This window comes from Bos indicus x Bos taurus, chromosome X (genome assembly GCF_003369695.1).
Source record: "Bos indicus x Bos taurus breed Angus x Brahman F1 hybrid chromosome X, Bos_hybrid_MaternalHap_v2.0, whole genome shotgun sequence".
Lineage (NCBI taxonomy): Eukaryota > Metazoa > Chordata > Mammalia > Artiodactyla > Bovidae > Bos > Bos indicus x Bos taurus.
The window spans coordinates 133,692,993-133,710,095 of NC_040105.1; the positions used below are offsets into that span (position 1 = coordinate 133,692,993).

The 17,103-nt window shown below is 36.5% G+C and overlaps 1 protein-coding gene across 1 annotated transcript; it reads left to right on the forward strand.

Moving 5' to 3' along the window:
* Positions 1–15,603: 15,603 nt before the first annotated feature.
* Positions 15,604–16,737, forward strand: LOC113886970 (actin-related protein T1-like). The gene has a single exon (XM_027533712.1). It carries the CDS (start codon positions 15,604–15,606, stop codon positions 16,735–16,737), a length of 1,134 nt encoding a protein of 377 aa, XP_027389513.1.
* The last annotated feature ends 366 nt before the right edge of the window (positions 16,738–17,103 follow it).

Here is a 17,103-nt window from a genome sequence, read left to right on the forward strand (position 1 = left end):
TCTTATGCTAAATCTCAGGTTTCAGTGCGTGTGTCTCTGGACTGTAAACCTCACAAGTGTGTCTTCAGAGGTATGACTCTCCCTACTTTGATGAGACAAGAAACTAGAGAAAAATGATGTGGGAATAATGTTCTTCCCTCCTTTGGAATAAGGTTTTTTCCCTGTAGAGTTGTTCTTTGCTTTAAAAAAAGTTTTTTGAAATATTTTACAAGGATTGTTCTTTCCATCCCTCTACCAGATACAAGAGAGGGAAATCTTTCTTAGATTTTCACTGTGAGAACCTGGTGGTATTCCTTGAGGTAAAACCCACCAAAACTTGAGAGTCCCCTAAGGCCCTAACAACCACAATTTAAACATTTTTTTTTCATGATAGTTTACATTGAGCCTTCAACAATCTGTAAAAATGACCACTTAGGTGTTCCAAAAAGTGTATACCTCCTGTAGCTTCTGCCTCAGGTAAGCAGATGTCAGTTGCAACTCTCTGGATATTTCTGTTTCTCCAGATTTGTTGTGATGGTTTGTCCTGCAAACTCAGTTCTTTGATAGGGTCAAGAACACTCACCTATTTCAGTTTGTTTTATTTTTTTCTCATTTCAAGGACTGGAGTGATTATTTTAAAGCTCTTTACATAGTAGAGGTGAGACTGAAATGTGTATATATATATATGTATATGTGTGTGTGTGTGTGTGTATACACACACACACACACACACACATATACACGTACTGTCTTTCTTTTCTGTTCTCATTTGTTAGACCACTTGAGATTTTACTGCAAGTCAGTGTGGTTATGTTAAATATTTAATTTCAGGGATGTCAGTTCAGTGATACATATTTCCAATTCCTGAAAATAGTTGTCTCATATTTTGTCCACTTGTATAGTTGTTCAAAGTGAATGGGGAAAGGAAGTCAAGTTTGGACCTATTATCCCATCATAAGCAGAACATATTTTCTTTGTTGAAATAACATCTTCATTGCTTCTATTACATTATTTTTTTCCTATCTCTCCTCTCTCTATTTTAAAAAAAAATCCAAGTGTAGGACTGCTTAACACCCTCTTACTATCTACAGCATGTACTTGATTGATCTTATCCATTCATCTGGCTTTAAATGCAATTTGTATGCTATAGACTATGAAAATTTGGGCTTCCCTAGTGGCTCAGACCAGAAAAGGCAATGGCACCCCAGTCCAGTACTTTTGCCTGGAAAATCCCACAGACGGAGGAGCCTGGTAAGCTGCAGTCCATGGGGTCACGAAGAGTCGGACATGACTGAGCAACTTCACTTTCACTTTTCACTTTCATGCATTGGAGGAGGAAATGGCAACCCACTCCAGCATTCTTGCCTGGAGAATCCCAGGGACGACGGAGCCGTCTATGGGATTCTCCATGTGGCTGCCGTCTATGGGGTCGCACAGAGTCGGACACGACTGAAGCGACTTAGCAGCAGCAGCAGCAGCAGCAGTGGCTCAGACAGTGAAGATTCTGCCTGAAATGCGGGAGATAAGTATATAAAAATAAGACAATTTCAAGGAATGAATATAAACTAATAATGTGCAAATATTTTGAAGTATGGGATATAGACGTTAAGAAGACAGATCAAGTCCCTATTCTCTTAGAGGTTATGTTATCCAGGAATGAAAGACTAATAAACAAAATTGTAGGTTGTACAGTGATCAATTGTCCTGGATTTCCTGGGGCTGAGGGGATTCCCTGTACATGAGGCTTTTCAGCAAAGCTCAGAAAGTTTTGTGGTGATAAGTGCCATGGAAGATAAATCATAGAGCTTACTCTGTTATACTGGGTGATCAAGATATACCTTATGAAAAAAAAGTATTTAAGTCATTAAATGAAAAAATAATGAAGTGTGTCATAAAGATATATTTTATATATGTGCATATTTTAGAATATGTAAATACATATGTGTGTATTTGTGTATCATGAAGCAGAAGTTAGACTATACAGTAAAGAAATATATCTGTTAAATATTATCAGACCAAGAAAGATCACCAGGAATAAAGGACCCAGTTTTGATAATACACTTCTTTTTTTTTTTTTACTATAGTTATATAATTGTGCATCCATCACCACTAATTCCAGATTATTTCATTTTACAAATAAATAAATCTTATAGCAATTAGTGGGGCTTCCCTGGTGGCTCAGCAGTAAAGAATCTGTCTACGAATCCAAGATACATGGGTTCAAGCCCTGGGTCGGGAAGATCCCCTGGAGAAGAAAATGGCAACCCATTCCAGTATTCTTGCCTGGGAAATCCCATGGACCGAGGAGCCTGGCAGGATATAGCTCATGGGGTTCCAAAGAGTCAGACACGACTTGGCAACAACATAGCAACTACCCCTTCTTCATTTAACTAACATCATATTAATTGAATCATATAATATATGGGCTTTGGTTTCTCCTACTTTTAATATCATGATCAATACTTCATTAATTATTGTGGATGAATATCCAGAATTGATTTGTCCATTTTTTTTCAGTTGACCAACATTTGGGTTATTTTCACGTTTCAGATATTGCAAATAATAAATAATGTTGCTGGGAACATTTATGTGCAATATTCATGTAGATATATATCTTCATTTCTCTTAGTTCTATACTTAATAGTTGAAAGGCTGGGTCATCTGATAACTGTGTTTAACCTTGCGAGGAATTGTGAGACTATTTTACAAAGTGGTTGTAACATTTTACATTCTAAATAGCAATGCAGGATAGCTCTGATTTCTCCACATTCTTGCCAACATTTGTTATTTTCTGTCTTTTGAACTATAAATATTGTAGTGGGCATGAAATAGTACATCACTATGGCTTTGATTTGCATTTCCTTAATGATTAGTGATGTTAAATATCTTATATGCTTATTGGTCATTCATATGTAGTCTTTGGACAAATGCCTATTTAAATCATTTTCCATATTCATTATACCTGTTTTATTCATCTAAGAATATACTATAATTTCAGCTCTTTTACTTGAGTTTTTGATGTGTTTTGAGTTAATTTTTGTGTGATTGGGGGTAGGTGGTTGAATGCCATTCATTTGCATGTGTCTGTGCAGTTATCCCAGCTTTATCTTTTGAAAATACTACTCTTTTTAAAATCAAATTTTTATTTGAAGACAAATATATGTTCACATGCAGTTGTAAAAAATAATACAAAGAGAATCCATGTAGTTTTTACCTAGTCTTAACCCAATGGTAACATCTTGCAACACTGCAGTACAATATTACAACCAAGGTATTAACATCAATACAGTCCAGACAAAGAATGTTTCCACCACCGTAAAGATCCCTTATATTGCCATTTTATCACCTACACACTTCACTGTTCCAATTACCCCCTCCTGACTTCCTGGTAACCATCAATCTGTTCTCCACTTCTATAATTTTGTCATTAAAGTATCTTTTATTCATGTAATCATATTGTATGTAAAATTCTAGTATATGTATATTTTAACTTACTATGATTCCCTGAAGATTAACAGATTACATCGGTAGTTCATTCCTTTTCATTGTGAAGTAATTTTTGATGATATGGATGTAACAGTATTCATCCATTGAAGGACATCTGAGTTCTTTCTAATTTTGACTTTTAGGAATCAAGCTCCTCTAAACATTTATATACAGACATTTTGTGTCAAAGTTAGTTTTTATTTCTCTAGGATAAATGCTGAGGAGTGCAATGGTTGCATGGTAAAGTCATTTTTAGGTTTTAAGTAATGGCTTTTTCCAAGAGTGGCTGTACCATATTATATTTCCAACAGAAATTTATGAGTTATCTAGTTGTTTTGCATCTATGTTAGCATTTGGCATTGCCAGTAGTTTTTATTTAAGTCATTTGATAGGTGTATATCATTGTGGTTTAATTAACATTTCCTTAATGAATAATAATATTAAATATTTTTATTTCCTCACCTGTTATCTATATATGGAATTACAATGGAGGTAGCATTACATTAATTTTAGATTTATAACATGATTCAATATTTGTATATATTTCAAAATGATAACCTCAATAAATCCAGTTAACATATACATAGTTATACAATTTTTTCTTGTGATAAGAACTTTAAGATCTACCTTATTGTCAACTCTCAAGTATGCAATACACTATTATTGCAGTCACCACAGTGCACATTACACTCTCATGACGTATTCATTTTATAACTTGAAGTGTATACCTTTTAACCTCCTTCACCCATGTGACCCACTCCCCATCTGCAATTTCTGAAATCTACCAACTTGTTTCTGTATCTATAATCTCTCTTTTGTTTAGATCTACATATCAATAAGATCATGCAGTATTTGTCTTTCTCTGTCCACTTATTTCACTTAGCATAGTGTCCTAAAAGTTTATACATGATGTAGCAGATGGCAATATTTCCTTCTTTTTATGACTTAATAATATTCCATTGTGTGTGTGTGTACATGCATACCATGTTTTCTTTATCCTTTATTTAATGATAGACATGGTTTTTTACATATCTTGGCTCTTGTAAACAATGTTTCGTGGAAGAAGGGGGTGCATATATCTTTCCAAGGTAATATTTTTGTTTTCTTGTGATAAATACTCAGAAGTGAATTTGACAGGTCATATAGTAGTTCTATTTTTAATTTTTTGAGGTACTTCCATGGTGTTTTCCATAGTGACTGCACTCATCACTGCACTATTTTCAAAACTCAATTGACTAAAAATGTATACACTTAATTATAAATTATAACTCTATTCTACTTATGTATATAGACACAGGCAAGTGCTACACTGTCCTGATTATAGTAGCTTAGTAGTAATTTTTAAATCAGGAAGTTTTAGTCATCCAAATCTGATCTTTTTCAAGCTTGGTTTGGCTATTCTCAATTTCCTGCATTCCAATGAGAATTTTAGAATTGATTTATCAGTTGCTGTAACAAGCTGAGATTTTGTTAATAATTGTGATGAATCTGTAAATTAATATGGGAAGTATTATCATTTTGACAATATTAAGCCTTATAATTCATGATTTGGGAATTAATTCAATTTTGTTTAGCTTTTATCCATTTTTTTTCACTATTGTGTGTTTTCTTGGTATAGAAGTCATAAATATTTTGTTACATTTATTCCTAAGTATTCTCTTTGATGCTATTATAGGTGAAATATTTTAAATGTATAGTATTCATTTCAATTGCATAGAGATACAGTTGAGAGGGTAACATCTAAAAGGCAGTTGAATAGGAAGCCTTGGACCTTTACACCCCATGTGGATACACCAATTCAACAAAAATACATAGACAAATTCATCAGAAATTCAGAATCTAGTTGAAAGGATGCTGCATCTGGAGTAAGCATGAAACTAGCTACATTGAAGCTGGTAGGGAAAATGCAAGATGTCCTCTCATTGGAAGTCTTGCCTCTGGCATAGTGCCATATGATTGGAAGGAAACCCTCAGCTTTTGGTTTCTTCCTGGAGGATGAAATATTTGCCCACATGTCCAACATTCAAACTTTTCTAGGGATTCCAAAAGTACTGGTTTCTGTCTTAACCTGTCTCACTGGTCTCACTAAGAACATACACAGTCATTTGGGCTAGAACACAAATACTTAATCATAGTCCCTTCTTCTAGCTCTGCACAGAATGAGTAGATAAAACATCAGATTCTGTTTCTATCTGGTGAAGTAAAGAATTGGATCACACATCCAGTTCTAGAGGCTACCTAGGGGATTGGATTTTGTCTCACCCATCTCAGACCACTGATAGGATCAAACTACTTTACATGGCAGGGGCTCACTAAGAACAGTGATGGATATTTGAACCAGTACAACGTTTTGAGAGGCTCCTACAATCTCTGACCAGATTAACTGGTGAGAGTCTCCTCCTGTACAAGGTCGATCTGTGAACACTTGGGAGAACTGGGTATTTTCTTCAGTATGCAGATATCAACACAAAGAGTGAAGGAAAACTAAGAAATGTGGAATGTAACCCCTCCAAAAAACAAATAAAGTTAATCTCCAGAAACAGAACCTAATGATATGAATATTTATAGGACTTATGAGGCAGAAAACTCAAAATAACAATAAAATACACAGTATAAAAACACATAAAATGTGAAATCAAATGCATAGTATGTGGGGAGGGAGCAAAAGGCAGAGTTTTTGCGTGTAAACGAAGTTAAGTTTTTATTAGCTTAAAATAGACTATTATATCAATAAGATGTTTCAAGCAAGCCTCAGGGTAACCAAAATAAATAAATAAATAAACCTATAGCAGATGAATTCAAAATAAAGAGAAGTGAATAAAAGTATACCAATATGGAACAAAGGAACAGAGCAAGAGAGAATAATAGAGACAAAGAAATGTTAAAACATCCAGAAACCCATTAACAATGTGGCAATAATAAGTCCTGACCTACCAACAATTACTTTAAATGTAAACAAATTAAATTACATGATCAAAAGACATATGGTGGTTGAATGAATAAAATAAGACCCAACTATATGATGCCTATATGATCAATAACCTCAGATATGCAGATGACACCACCCTTATGGCAGAAAGTGAAACAGAACTGAAGAGCATCTTGATGAAAGTGAAAGAGGAAAATGAAAAAGTTGGCTTAAAGCTCAACATTCAGAAAACTAAGATCATGGCATCTGGTCCCATCACTTCATGGCAAATAGTTGGAAACAGTGGAAACAGTGGCAGATGATTTTTTGGGCTTCAAAATCACTGCAGATGGTGACTGCAGCCATGAAATTAAAAGACGCTTACTCCTTGGCAGGAAAGTTATGACCAACTTAGACAGCATATTAAAAAGCAGAGACATTTCTTTGCCAACAAAAGTCCATCTAGTCAAGGCTATGGTTTTTCCAGTACTCATGTATGGATGTGAGAGTTGGACTATAAAGAAAGTTGAGTGCTGAAGAATTGATGCTTTTGAACTGTGGTGTTGGAGAAGACTCTTGAGAGTCCATTAGACTACAAGGAGATCTACCCAGTCCATCTTAAAGGAGGTCAGTCCTGAGTGTTTATTGGAAGAACTGATGTTGAAGCTGAAACTCCAGTACTTTGGCCACCTGATGCAAAGAGCTGACTCATTTGAAAAGACCCAAATGCTGGGAAAGATTGAAGGTGGGAGAAGAAGGGGATGACAGAGAATGACATGGTTGGATGGCATCACTGACTCAATGGACATGAGTTTGGGTAAATTCCGGGAGTTGGTGATGGACAGGGAGGCCTGGCGTGCTGCAGTCCATAGGGTTGCAAAGAGTCCTACACGACTGAGCGACTGAACTGACTGATATGCCTACATGACTGATTTCAACTTTAAGGGCACAGATAAGCATAAAGTGAAGGGATCACAAAACAAGGCTTAGCAAGTTTGAAAAGGACTCCAAATATCCACAGCAATCTTCAGGAAGAAAAATAAAGTTGGAGGTATCACACATTTTGATTTCAAAATTTATTAAAAAGCTGCAGTAATAAAACAGCATGATATTGGCATGAAGACAGACATAGAGACCAATGGAACGGATTAGAAAAACCATAAATAAATCCACATATATATGATCAACTGATCTTTGACAAAGGTGCCAAGATCACATGTACACAGGGTTGTCTCTTCAACAAAGGGTGCTGCAACAACTAGATATCCACATGTGAAAGATTGAAACTAAACCTTTATCTTACTTGTACACAAAAAAGTCAATTCAATATGGATTGAATTCTTAAAAGACCTGAAACTGTAAAACTCCTAGAAGAAGATGCAGGAGAAAGCTTCATGTTATTGCTCTGTGCAATGGTTTTTTGGATATGACACTAGAATCACAGGCAGAAAAAGAAACAAAGTTAATAAGTATGAATATTTCAAACTGAATGATTCTGCACAGCAAAGGACGTATGAACAGAATGAAAAGGAAAGCTATGGGATAGGAAACAACATTTTCAAACCATATATCTGATAATGTATTAATCTCCAAAATATATAAGGAATTCCCACGATGTAATACCAAAATACATTTGAATCAGCTCTAATGAGGTGGATGAAACTGGAGCCTATTATACAGAGTGAAGTAACCCAGAAAGAAAAACACCAATACAGTATACTAACGCATATATATGGAATTTAGAAAGATGGTAACAATAACCCTGTATACGAGACAGCAAAAGAGACACTGATGTATAGAACAGTCTTTTGGATAGGATCATTTGGGAGAATGGCACTGAAACATGTATAATATCATGTATGAAATGAGTCGCCAGTCCAGGTTTGATGCACGATACTGGATGCTTGGGGCTAGTGCACTGGGATGACCCAGAGGGATGGTAAGGGGAGGGAGGAGGGAGGAGGGTTCAGGATGGGGAACACGTGTATACCTGTGGCAGATTCATGTTGATATATGGCAAAACCAATACAATATTGTAAAGTTAAAAAATAAAATATTAAAAAAAAACAAAAAAGCAAATAGCCTGATTAAAAAATGGTTAAAGGAATTAAATAGACATATCTCCAAAGAAGACATAGAAATGGTCAACAGGTATATGAATACATGCTCAATGTAACTAATCATCAGGCCAATACAAATTAAAACCACAAGGAAAGATTACCTCACAATTAGGATGTCTATAATCAAAAAGAAAAATACAGGTTAACAAGTGTTAATAAAAATGTGGGAAAATTGGAACCTTTCTACATTTTTGATGGGAATATGAAGTGGTGTGGCTGTGATGGAAACAGTATGGGGTTTCCTCAAAATATTGAAACTGTAGCTACCATATGATACATTTTCCCACTTCTGAGTATTTACCCAAAATAATTTAGAATTTGGAAGAGGTATTTATGCTCTCATGTTTATTGCAGCATTATTCATAATTTTCAAGGTTTGGAAAAAACCTAAAGCTCTATCAGCAGATGAGTAGATAGAGAAAATATGGTATACCAACACATTTTTCAGCTAAAAATATTTTTATGAAAAAATATTTATGAAAAATATTTTTCAGCTAAAATGAGTGAAATGTTGGCATATGTGACAGCATGGATGAATCTTGTAGATGTTATGCTAAGTAAAATAAGCCAGTCACAAAAGGAACATTATTATATAATTCTAATTGCATGAGGTATCTTAAATAGTACAACTCATAGGAGCAAGAAGTAGAATGGTGGTTGCCAAGGGTTGGAAGTAGGGGCAAATTGAAATTTACTCTTCAACAGATTTAAAGTTTCAGGATTTCCGCTGGCCTAAAAATCCTCTGTGCTCTGCCTAGTCATACCTCCTCCACCTCATGCCCACACTGCTGGAAACCACTGATTTTTTTATTTTTTACTGTCTCATAATCTTGCCTTTTCCAGAATGTCATATAGTTGGAATCATACAATATGTAGCCTTTTCAGATTGGCTTCTTTCACTTACAAGACGCACTTAAGTTTTCTCCATGTCTTTTCATGACTTGACAGATTGCTTATTTTTAGCATTGAAAACTGTTCCATTGATTCAATGTAACATATTCCATCCAGTCACCTACTGAAGAATATCTTGGTTGTTTACACATTTTGGCAGTTATAAATAAAGCTGCTATAAACATCCATGCCGTTTGATAGCTATTTATTCCCAGAGAACTTTTATAATTTGAGTCAGTTCTCTCAAACCCTGATGCTGCCTTATCACAAGTGTATGCAACATTCTAAATCTTCTATTGTCATTTCAACAATCTTCACAGCATTTCCACAGAAATAGATTCCACATCAAGACAGAAGTTTTTTTGCTTATCCATAAGAAGCACCTTCTTGCCTGTTAAAGTTTTATCATGAGGTTAGAGCAATTCAGTCATCTCTTTAGACTGCAATTCTAATTCTAGGATGCTTCCTACTTCTACCACATCTGGAGTTACATCCTCCATTGAAGCCTTGAGTCCCTCAACATCATCCATGAGGTTTGGAATCAACTTCTTCCAAACTCCTGTTAATGTTAATATTTTGATCCTTTCCTATGAATCACAAATTTTCTTAATGGCACCTAGAGTGGTGAGTCTTTTCCCAACGGTTTTCAGTGTACTTTGTCTAGATCCATCAGAGAAACCCCTATCTATGGCAGCTATAGACTTGCAAAATGTATTTAAGTGATAAAGACTTGAAAGTCAAAATAACTCCTTCATCCATGGCCTGCAGAATGGATATTATGTTAGCAGGTATGAAAACAACATTAATCCTGTTGTACCTTTCCATCAGAATTCTTGGGTGACCAGGTGCTATAATATCCATGAGCTGTAATATTTTTAAGGTTTTTTTTTTTTTTTTTCTGAGCATTAGATCTCAATGGTGGGATTAAAATATTCGGTAAACCATGTTGTAAACAGATGTACTGTCACCCGGACTTTGTTGTTTCATAGAGCACAGGCAGAGTGGATTTAGCATAATTCTTAAGGGCCTTGGAATTTTCTAAACGGTAAATGAGCTTTGGCTTCAACTTAAAGTCACCAGCTGCACTGCTGCTGCTGCTGCTGCTAAGTCACTTCAGTCATGTCTGACTCTGTGTGACCCCATAGACAGCAGCCCACCAGGCTCCTCTGTCCACAGAATTCTCTAGGCAAGAATGCTGGAGTGGGTTGCCATTTCCTTTTCCTCACCAGCTGCATTAACCCCTAACAAAAGAATCAGCTTGTATTTTCAAACTTTAAAGCTAGCACTGACTTCTCTCTTGCTATGAGAGTCCTAGATGACATCTTCTGATTGAAGGCTGTTTTACCTCCATTGAAAATCTACTAAAGTTCAGTACTGATCCAAGGATGCTGGCATCAAAACCCTCCCTCTCAACTATCCCTAGTTTCTGCATTTCTATAATGTACCACCAATTATTCTAGATTTATAATACCCTGTCTTTAACTTGGTATATACCATCTTTTGAATAAAAAGATTATTGGTTGTTTGAGATGAGATATAAGAACAAAATCATTCTTGAGGTTCCACCTCGAAAAAAAGACGATGTTTGCTCATAGCAGCTAGTTTGACACCCCTGTTTTCCTTAGGCTAGCCTTCACACAACGAGCATGCATATACAGCCAAGGTTCACTGCATCTGTTCTGAAGTTGAGAACTGCTGCTTATTCAAGTACAGATGCCCCCATTTGATGTAAGGAGACAGTTGAATTGCATGTCCACCATGAGAAAAGGAAAATAAACGATGAAACAAATGCCAGCATCCTTGGATCAGTACTGAACTTTATCCATAAACTTTAAGGTAAGTGATGGCTGCTGTATTTAATAGAAGTGTATTTCTTTAGACTTAAATTTGACTTTGATACATTGAACAAAGTGGAACCCTTTTCTTAAAAGGTATAAAGATTTTTAATTCTGTGATTGCATGTATGTGTGCTGAAACTGTAAAGCTTTTATGACTAATATTAATATCCCTTAAATGAAATTAAAAGGTAAATGAACATGATCCAATGTAACTGATCATTCCTTCCTGCAGTGATTATTGTATTGTTTTACTGTATATTTGGAAAACTGAAGATAAATCATGGAAAATGGAAATAATTGCTCCAGCTAAAAGGCTTAGGCCTAAACTACTTTTACGATAGCAAATGAGTAAAAAACCTGACAAATCAGGACAAGTTAGTGAGGAAGTTAAAGGAATAAATCTCAATTCATCAAGTATCCTATTTATAAATATTGGAATGATTGATTTTCCTTGCAAGCCCATCCTAGAATGCCTTTCAACACTTTTAAAGGAATTTCACTTATAAAGAAAAACTTCATATTGTTTTTTTTTTTTTTGAATTTTATTTTATTTTATTTATTTTTTTATTTTATAAATTTTATTTTATTTTTAAACTTTATATAATTGTATTAGTTTTGCCAAATATCAAAATGAATCCGCCACAGGTATACATGTGTTCCCCATCCTGAACCCTCCTCCCTCCTCCCTCCCCATACCATCCCTCTTGGTCGTCCCAGTGCACTAGCCCCAAGCATCCAGTATCGTGTATCGAACCTGGACTGGCAACTCGTTTCTTACATGATATTTTACATGTTTCAATGTCATTCTCCCAAATCTTCCCACCCTCTCCCTCTCCCACAGAGTCCATAAGACTGTTCTATACATCAGTGTCTCTTTTGCTGTCTTGTACACCGGGTTATTGTTACCATCTTTCTAAATTCCATATATATGCGTTAGTATACTGTATTGGTGTTTTTCCTTCTGGGTTACTTCACTCTGTATAATAGGCTCCAGTTTCATCCACCTCATTAGAACTGATTCAAATGTATTCTTTTTAATGGCTGAGTAATACTCCATTGTGTATATGTACCACAGCTTTCTTATCCATTCATCTGCTGATGGACATCTAGGTTGCTTCCATGTCCTGGCTATTATAAACAATGCTGCGATGAACATTGGGGTACAAGTGTCTCTTTCCCTTCTGGTTTCCTCAGTGTGTATGCCCAGCTATATTGTTAACCGCAACTTTGCTACCAACTTTGAAAATAAAAGTAATAATAAAACTTCATTGAAATAATAGACTATATAAGGTCTATTTTTTCAGTTGGTATTAAAATAAACTACATTTTGATACCAGTAAAAAAAAAAAAAGAAAATCTACTAAAATGATTTTTAGTATAGCTACCTTCATCATCTTAGCTAGGTATTCTAGATAACTTGCTGCAGCTTCTGTATCAGCACTTGCTGCTTCACCTGTACTTTGTCGTGATGGAAATGGCCTCTTTCCTTAAATCTTATGAGCACTTTTCTATTTCCTTCAAGAATTTTTCCTTTGCACTCAAAACTTGGCTGTTTGGTGCCAGAGGCCTAACTTTCAGCCTATCCCAGCTTTTGGCATACTTTCCTCACTGAACTTAATCATTTCTAGCTTTTGATTTCAAGTGAGAGTTGTGTGACTCTTCCATTCACTTAAACACTTAGAGGTTATTGTATGGTTATTTTTTAAAATAATTTTATTTATTTATTTTGGCTGCACATGGTCTTCATTGCTACACATAGGCTTTCTCTAGTTGTGGCAAGTGGGGGCTACTCTCTAATTGCAGTGTGCAAGTTTCTCATTGCAGTGGCTTCTCTTGTTATGGAGCATAGAGTCTAGGGCACATAGGCTTCAGTAATTACAGCACTTGGGCTCAGTAGTCGTGACTTCCCAGGTTCTAGAACATAGGCTCAGTAGTTGTGGTGCACAGGCTTAGTTGCTCTGAGGCATGTGGGATCTTCCCAGATCAAGGATCAAACCTGAGTCTCCTACATTTGCAGGTGGATTCTTCAGCACCAAGTCATCAGGGAAGCCCTATTGTATGGTTATTAATTGACCTAGTTTCAATATTTTTTTGTTCCAGAAATTGAGAGGCTCCAGGAAAGGTCAAGAGATCAGTGAATGATTGGTCAGTGTAGTGGTCAAAATATATACATTTTGTAGTTTTGCCTTCTTATAAGGACTTGATTTGTGGTTGTGGTACATCCCCAAAATTATAAGAGTAACATCAAAGAACACTGATCACGGATCACCATAGCAAATGTATATTAAGTATACCTCAAAGAAGCTGAAAAAAAGAAGAGTTAATGTTTCTATTCTTCAGGATTTTCCAGAAAAACAAAACCAATAGAATAGAATAGACATATAGCTTAAAAAAATATTTATTCATGCATTTTTGTATACCAAGAAGTCCCATCAACTGCCAGCTGTAACCTGGAGGCCTAGGAATGTTGGTGATATAGTTCTAGTCCAAACCTGAATATCTGATAAATAGGGTATCCAGTGGTGAAAGTTCTGGTTCAAGTCTGAAGACCCATGAAACAAGAATGCCCATCATGTCAGATGTCGAAAGATGGGTATCCCAGAGACATCAAGAGCAAATTTGTCTTTCCTCTGTCTTTTTGTTCTATTCAGGGCTTTCAGCAATTTGAATAATACCCACTTTCATTAATAAGGCTACACTTTACTCAATCTAACAATTCAAATGCTAATTTCTACTAGAAACACCTTTATGGACACACTTAGAAATAATGTTCTATAAGATATCCAGCCATTTCTTAGCCAAGTCAAGTAGATGCATAAATTAAACCATGATAATATTACAGTCTTGAGTGAAATTTATAGGGCAGGATAAGAGGCTAAAAACTAAAGAAGGTTTCCTACATTACAGTATTAAGGCAGAATTCCTGCTTCTCCCATAAACTTCAGTTTTTGCTCTAAATGCCTTATGTTTGGATGGAGCTAACCCATCTTATGGATATTAATCTCCATTATTTAAGCCAACTGATTTTAAATCTTAATCACATATACAAAATACTTTCATAATAATCTATAGGCTATTGTTTGACCGAACAACTGGGCACAATTGCTCAGCCAAGTTGACAAATAAAATGATTCATCTCAGTCTGTATTTTTTTTTTTTAAAAAGAAGATTTTACATCAATAGCCTAAGCTTCAAACTTAACATACAGGTAAAAGAAGAGCAAACTGAAGCAAGCAAAATTAATAAAATTATTTAAAAAAAAAAAACAGTATAGAAATGATTGAAATAGAGAATAGAAAAAAATGGAGGAATCAATTAAACCAAATGCCAGTTTTCTTAAAAGTTTCAAAAAAGGAGATATTACTACCAACCTTACAGAAATAAGATGGGATTACAAATAAATACTGTGGGAAAAAATGTTATGCTATCAAATAGTATTAAAAAAAGTGTTATATTCATATGGAAGAACTTTGAATAAAGTATGCTGAATAAATGAAGCCAGGCATGAAAGGCCATACATACAATTCCATTTAAGTGAAAAATCAGAAGAGATAAATTTATAGAGACAAAAAATATATTAGTGGTCTTCAGGGCTCATGAGGATGGCCTGAAGAAGGTGATAGCTAAAGGGAGCAGGGAAAATATTCTAAACTTGACTTCTGTAATGTTTGTACATAGTGAATATATTGAAATTCATGGAAATGTACCATATAAATGGGTGAAAGTATTATATATGAAATGTTTCTCAGTAAAACTGTTCTAAAACAAAATAAATATAAGGGGGAATAAAAGAAAGAGCACCTCTAGAACTGGATTATAGACATCTTTACTCCAATCTGAATGTGTGTTTGATGGTTAGTTACTTCCATTAACAAAGGAAAGAGTATGCTTGTCATCTCACAAGCAGCAGCTCAGTTGAGCATAGAAGCCACCTTTCTGGGACAACCTCACAGCTAGGCTACTTCATTTGATTCTGAGGATAGGCCTTTGCTTCATGTTCAGACTTATAAAAGAGGTTCAGAGGTATGGTTTGCCTTCCTCTGTTTCAAGTCTCTCCAAGCTAGGAGCACTGGTGGCTCAGAGACCCCGCCCCTTCAACACCCTCTGATGCTCTCTGAGAACAATTGTTGCCTTGGTTACATTATTACATAGGGAGCAGTCATCACTGAAATTGCCTCAGCAGGCCTTGCACTGCCTCAAAAGGGACAAGATTCATGGGTTGAGGGTGGGGATAGGGGACAGCCTGCTAGCTCTGCCTCAGTAACAACCTGAGAGCTTGGGAATCCTGTGGCTGATAAACTTCCAAAGGTACATGTTATCTCACAAAAGTGGCTGTGTTCTTTCTTTACTTTGGTGAAGGTCAGAAGAGCATCCTGCAGACATGTTTAACCCATACTCATTAGATACTCCAGCCGTAATTTTTGACAATGGATCAGGACTCTGTAAAGTAGGTATGTCTGGAGAGATTGGGCCCCGTCATGTCATCAGTTCTGTGGTGGGGCATCCTAAATTCAACATGGCTTTACCAGAAGCCAATCAGAAAAATTATGTTGTGGGAGAAAATGCCCTGTTCAAGTATGAGGCCTTGCAGTTGTACTACCCCATTGAACGTGGACTGGTAACAAGATGGGATGACATGGAGAAACTCTGGAAGTATCTTTTTGAGTGGGAACTGGGAGTAAAACCCTGTCAACGACCTGTGCTCATGACTGAACCCTCCTTGAACCCAAGAGAGACTCGCGAGAAGACAACAGAAGTGATGTTTGAGACCTTCAATGTGCCTGCCTTTTACCTGTCCAACCACGCGGTCGTAGCACTCTATGCCTCTGCTGCTGTCACGGGCCTAGTGGTGGACAGTGGGGATGGGATCACTTGCACTGTCCCCATCTTTGAGGGTTACTCCCTGCCTCATGCTGTCACCAAGCTCTATGTGGCAGGCAGGGACATCACAGAGCACCTCACCCGACTCCTCCTGGCTAGTGGGTGTAATTACCCTTGCATACTCAACAAGGCCTTAGTGGATGACATAAAAGAGACGCTGTGCTATGTTGCCTTGGAACCAGAGAAAGAACTCTGTAAGAAGCCAGAGGAGATCATGAAAGAATACAAGCTACCAGATGGGAATGTCATCCACCTTGGGGACCAGCTGTACCAGGTACCTGAGATTCTTTTTGCGCCTGACCACCTAGGTGTACACAACCCAGGACTATCAAAAATGGTCTCCAGCAGCATTATGAAGTGTGACACCGATATCCAGAAGAATCTTTTTGCAGAAATTGTTCTGTCTGGGGGCACCACTCTCTTCCCTGGGCTTGAGGAAAGACTTATGAAGGAACTGGAACAGCTGGCCTTCAGAGGCACTCCCATCAAGATCACTGCTTCTCCTGACAGATGTTTCTCTGCATGGATTGGTGCTTCCATCGTGACCTCTTTGAGCAGTTTCAAGCAAATGTGGATCACTTCTGCAGACTTCATGGAGTTTGGGGCATGTGTTGTCCAGAGAAGATGCTTTTAAAGGATTCAGAGCACATGGGACAGCTTAAATTGTCAGATCACAGGAGCACTGGTGGAAGGTGACATCTTCCTTTAGAGCTTCAGCATGTATTCAATAAAAGTGATATGGCATTTTGGGTTTTGGTTCATTTTTGATAGCATAAGAGTAACTTTTGATCTAGGTACTGATTCTTTTTAAGTGATTCTAGTCCACCCTTCCTGTCTCAGGGACCTATTCAGTTGTTTCCTCCTGATAAAGCCTTGGGTTATGTGTTACAACTGGGTCCACTTGCAGGATCTGTAGTGAAAGCAGGTGAGCCTCAATGCCTAGTAGCTTTATTCAGTATGATCCCTAGAATCTTCATTTTAATCAAGTGTCTTAGATATT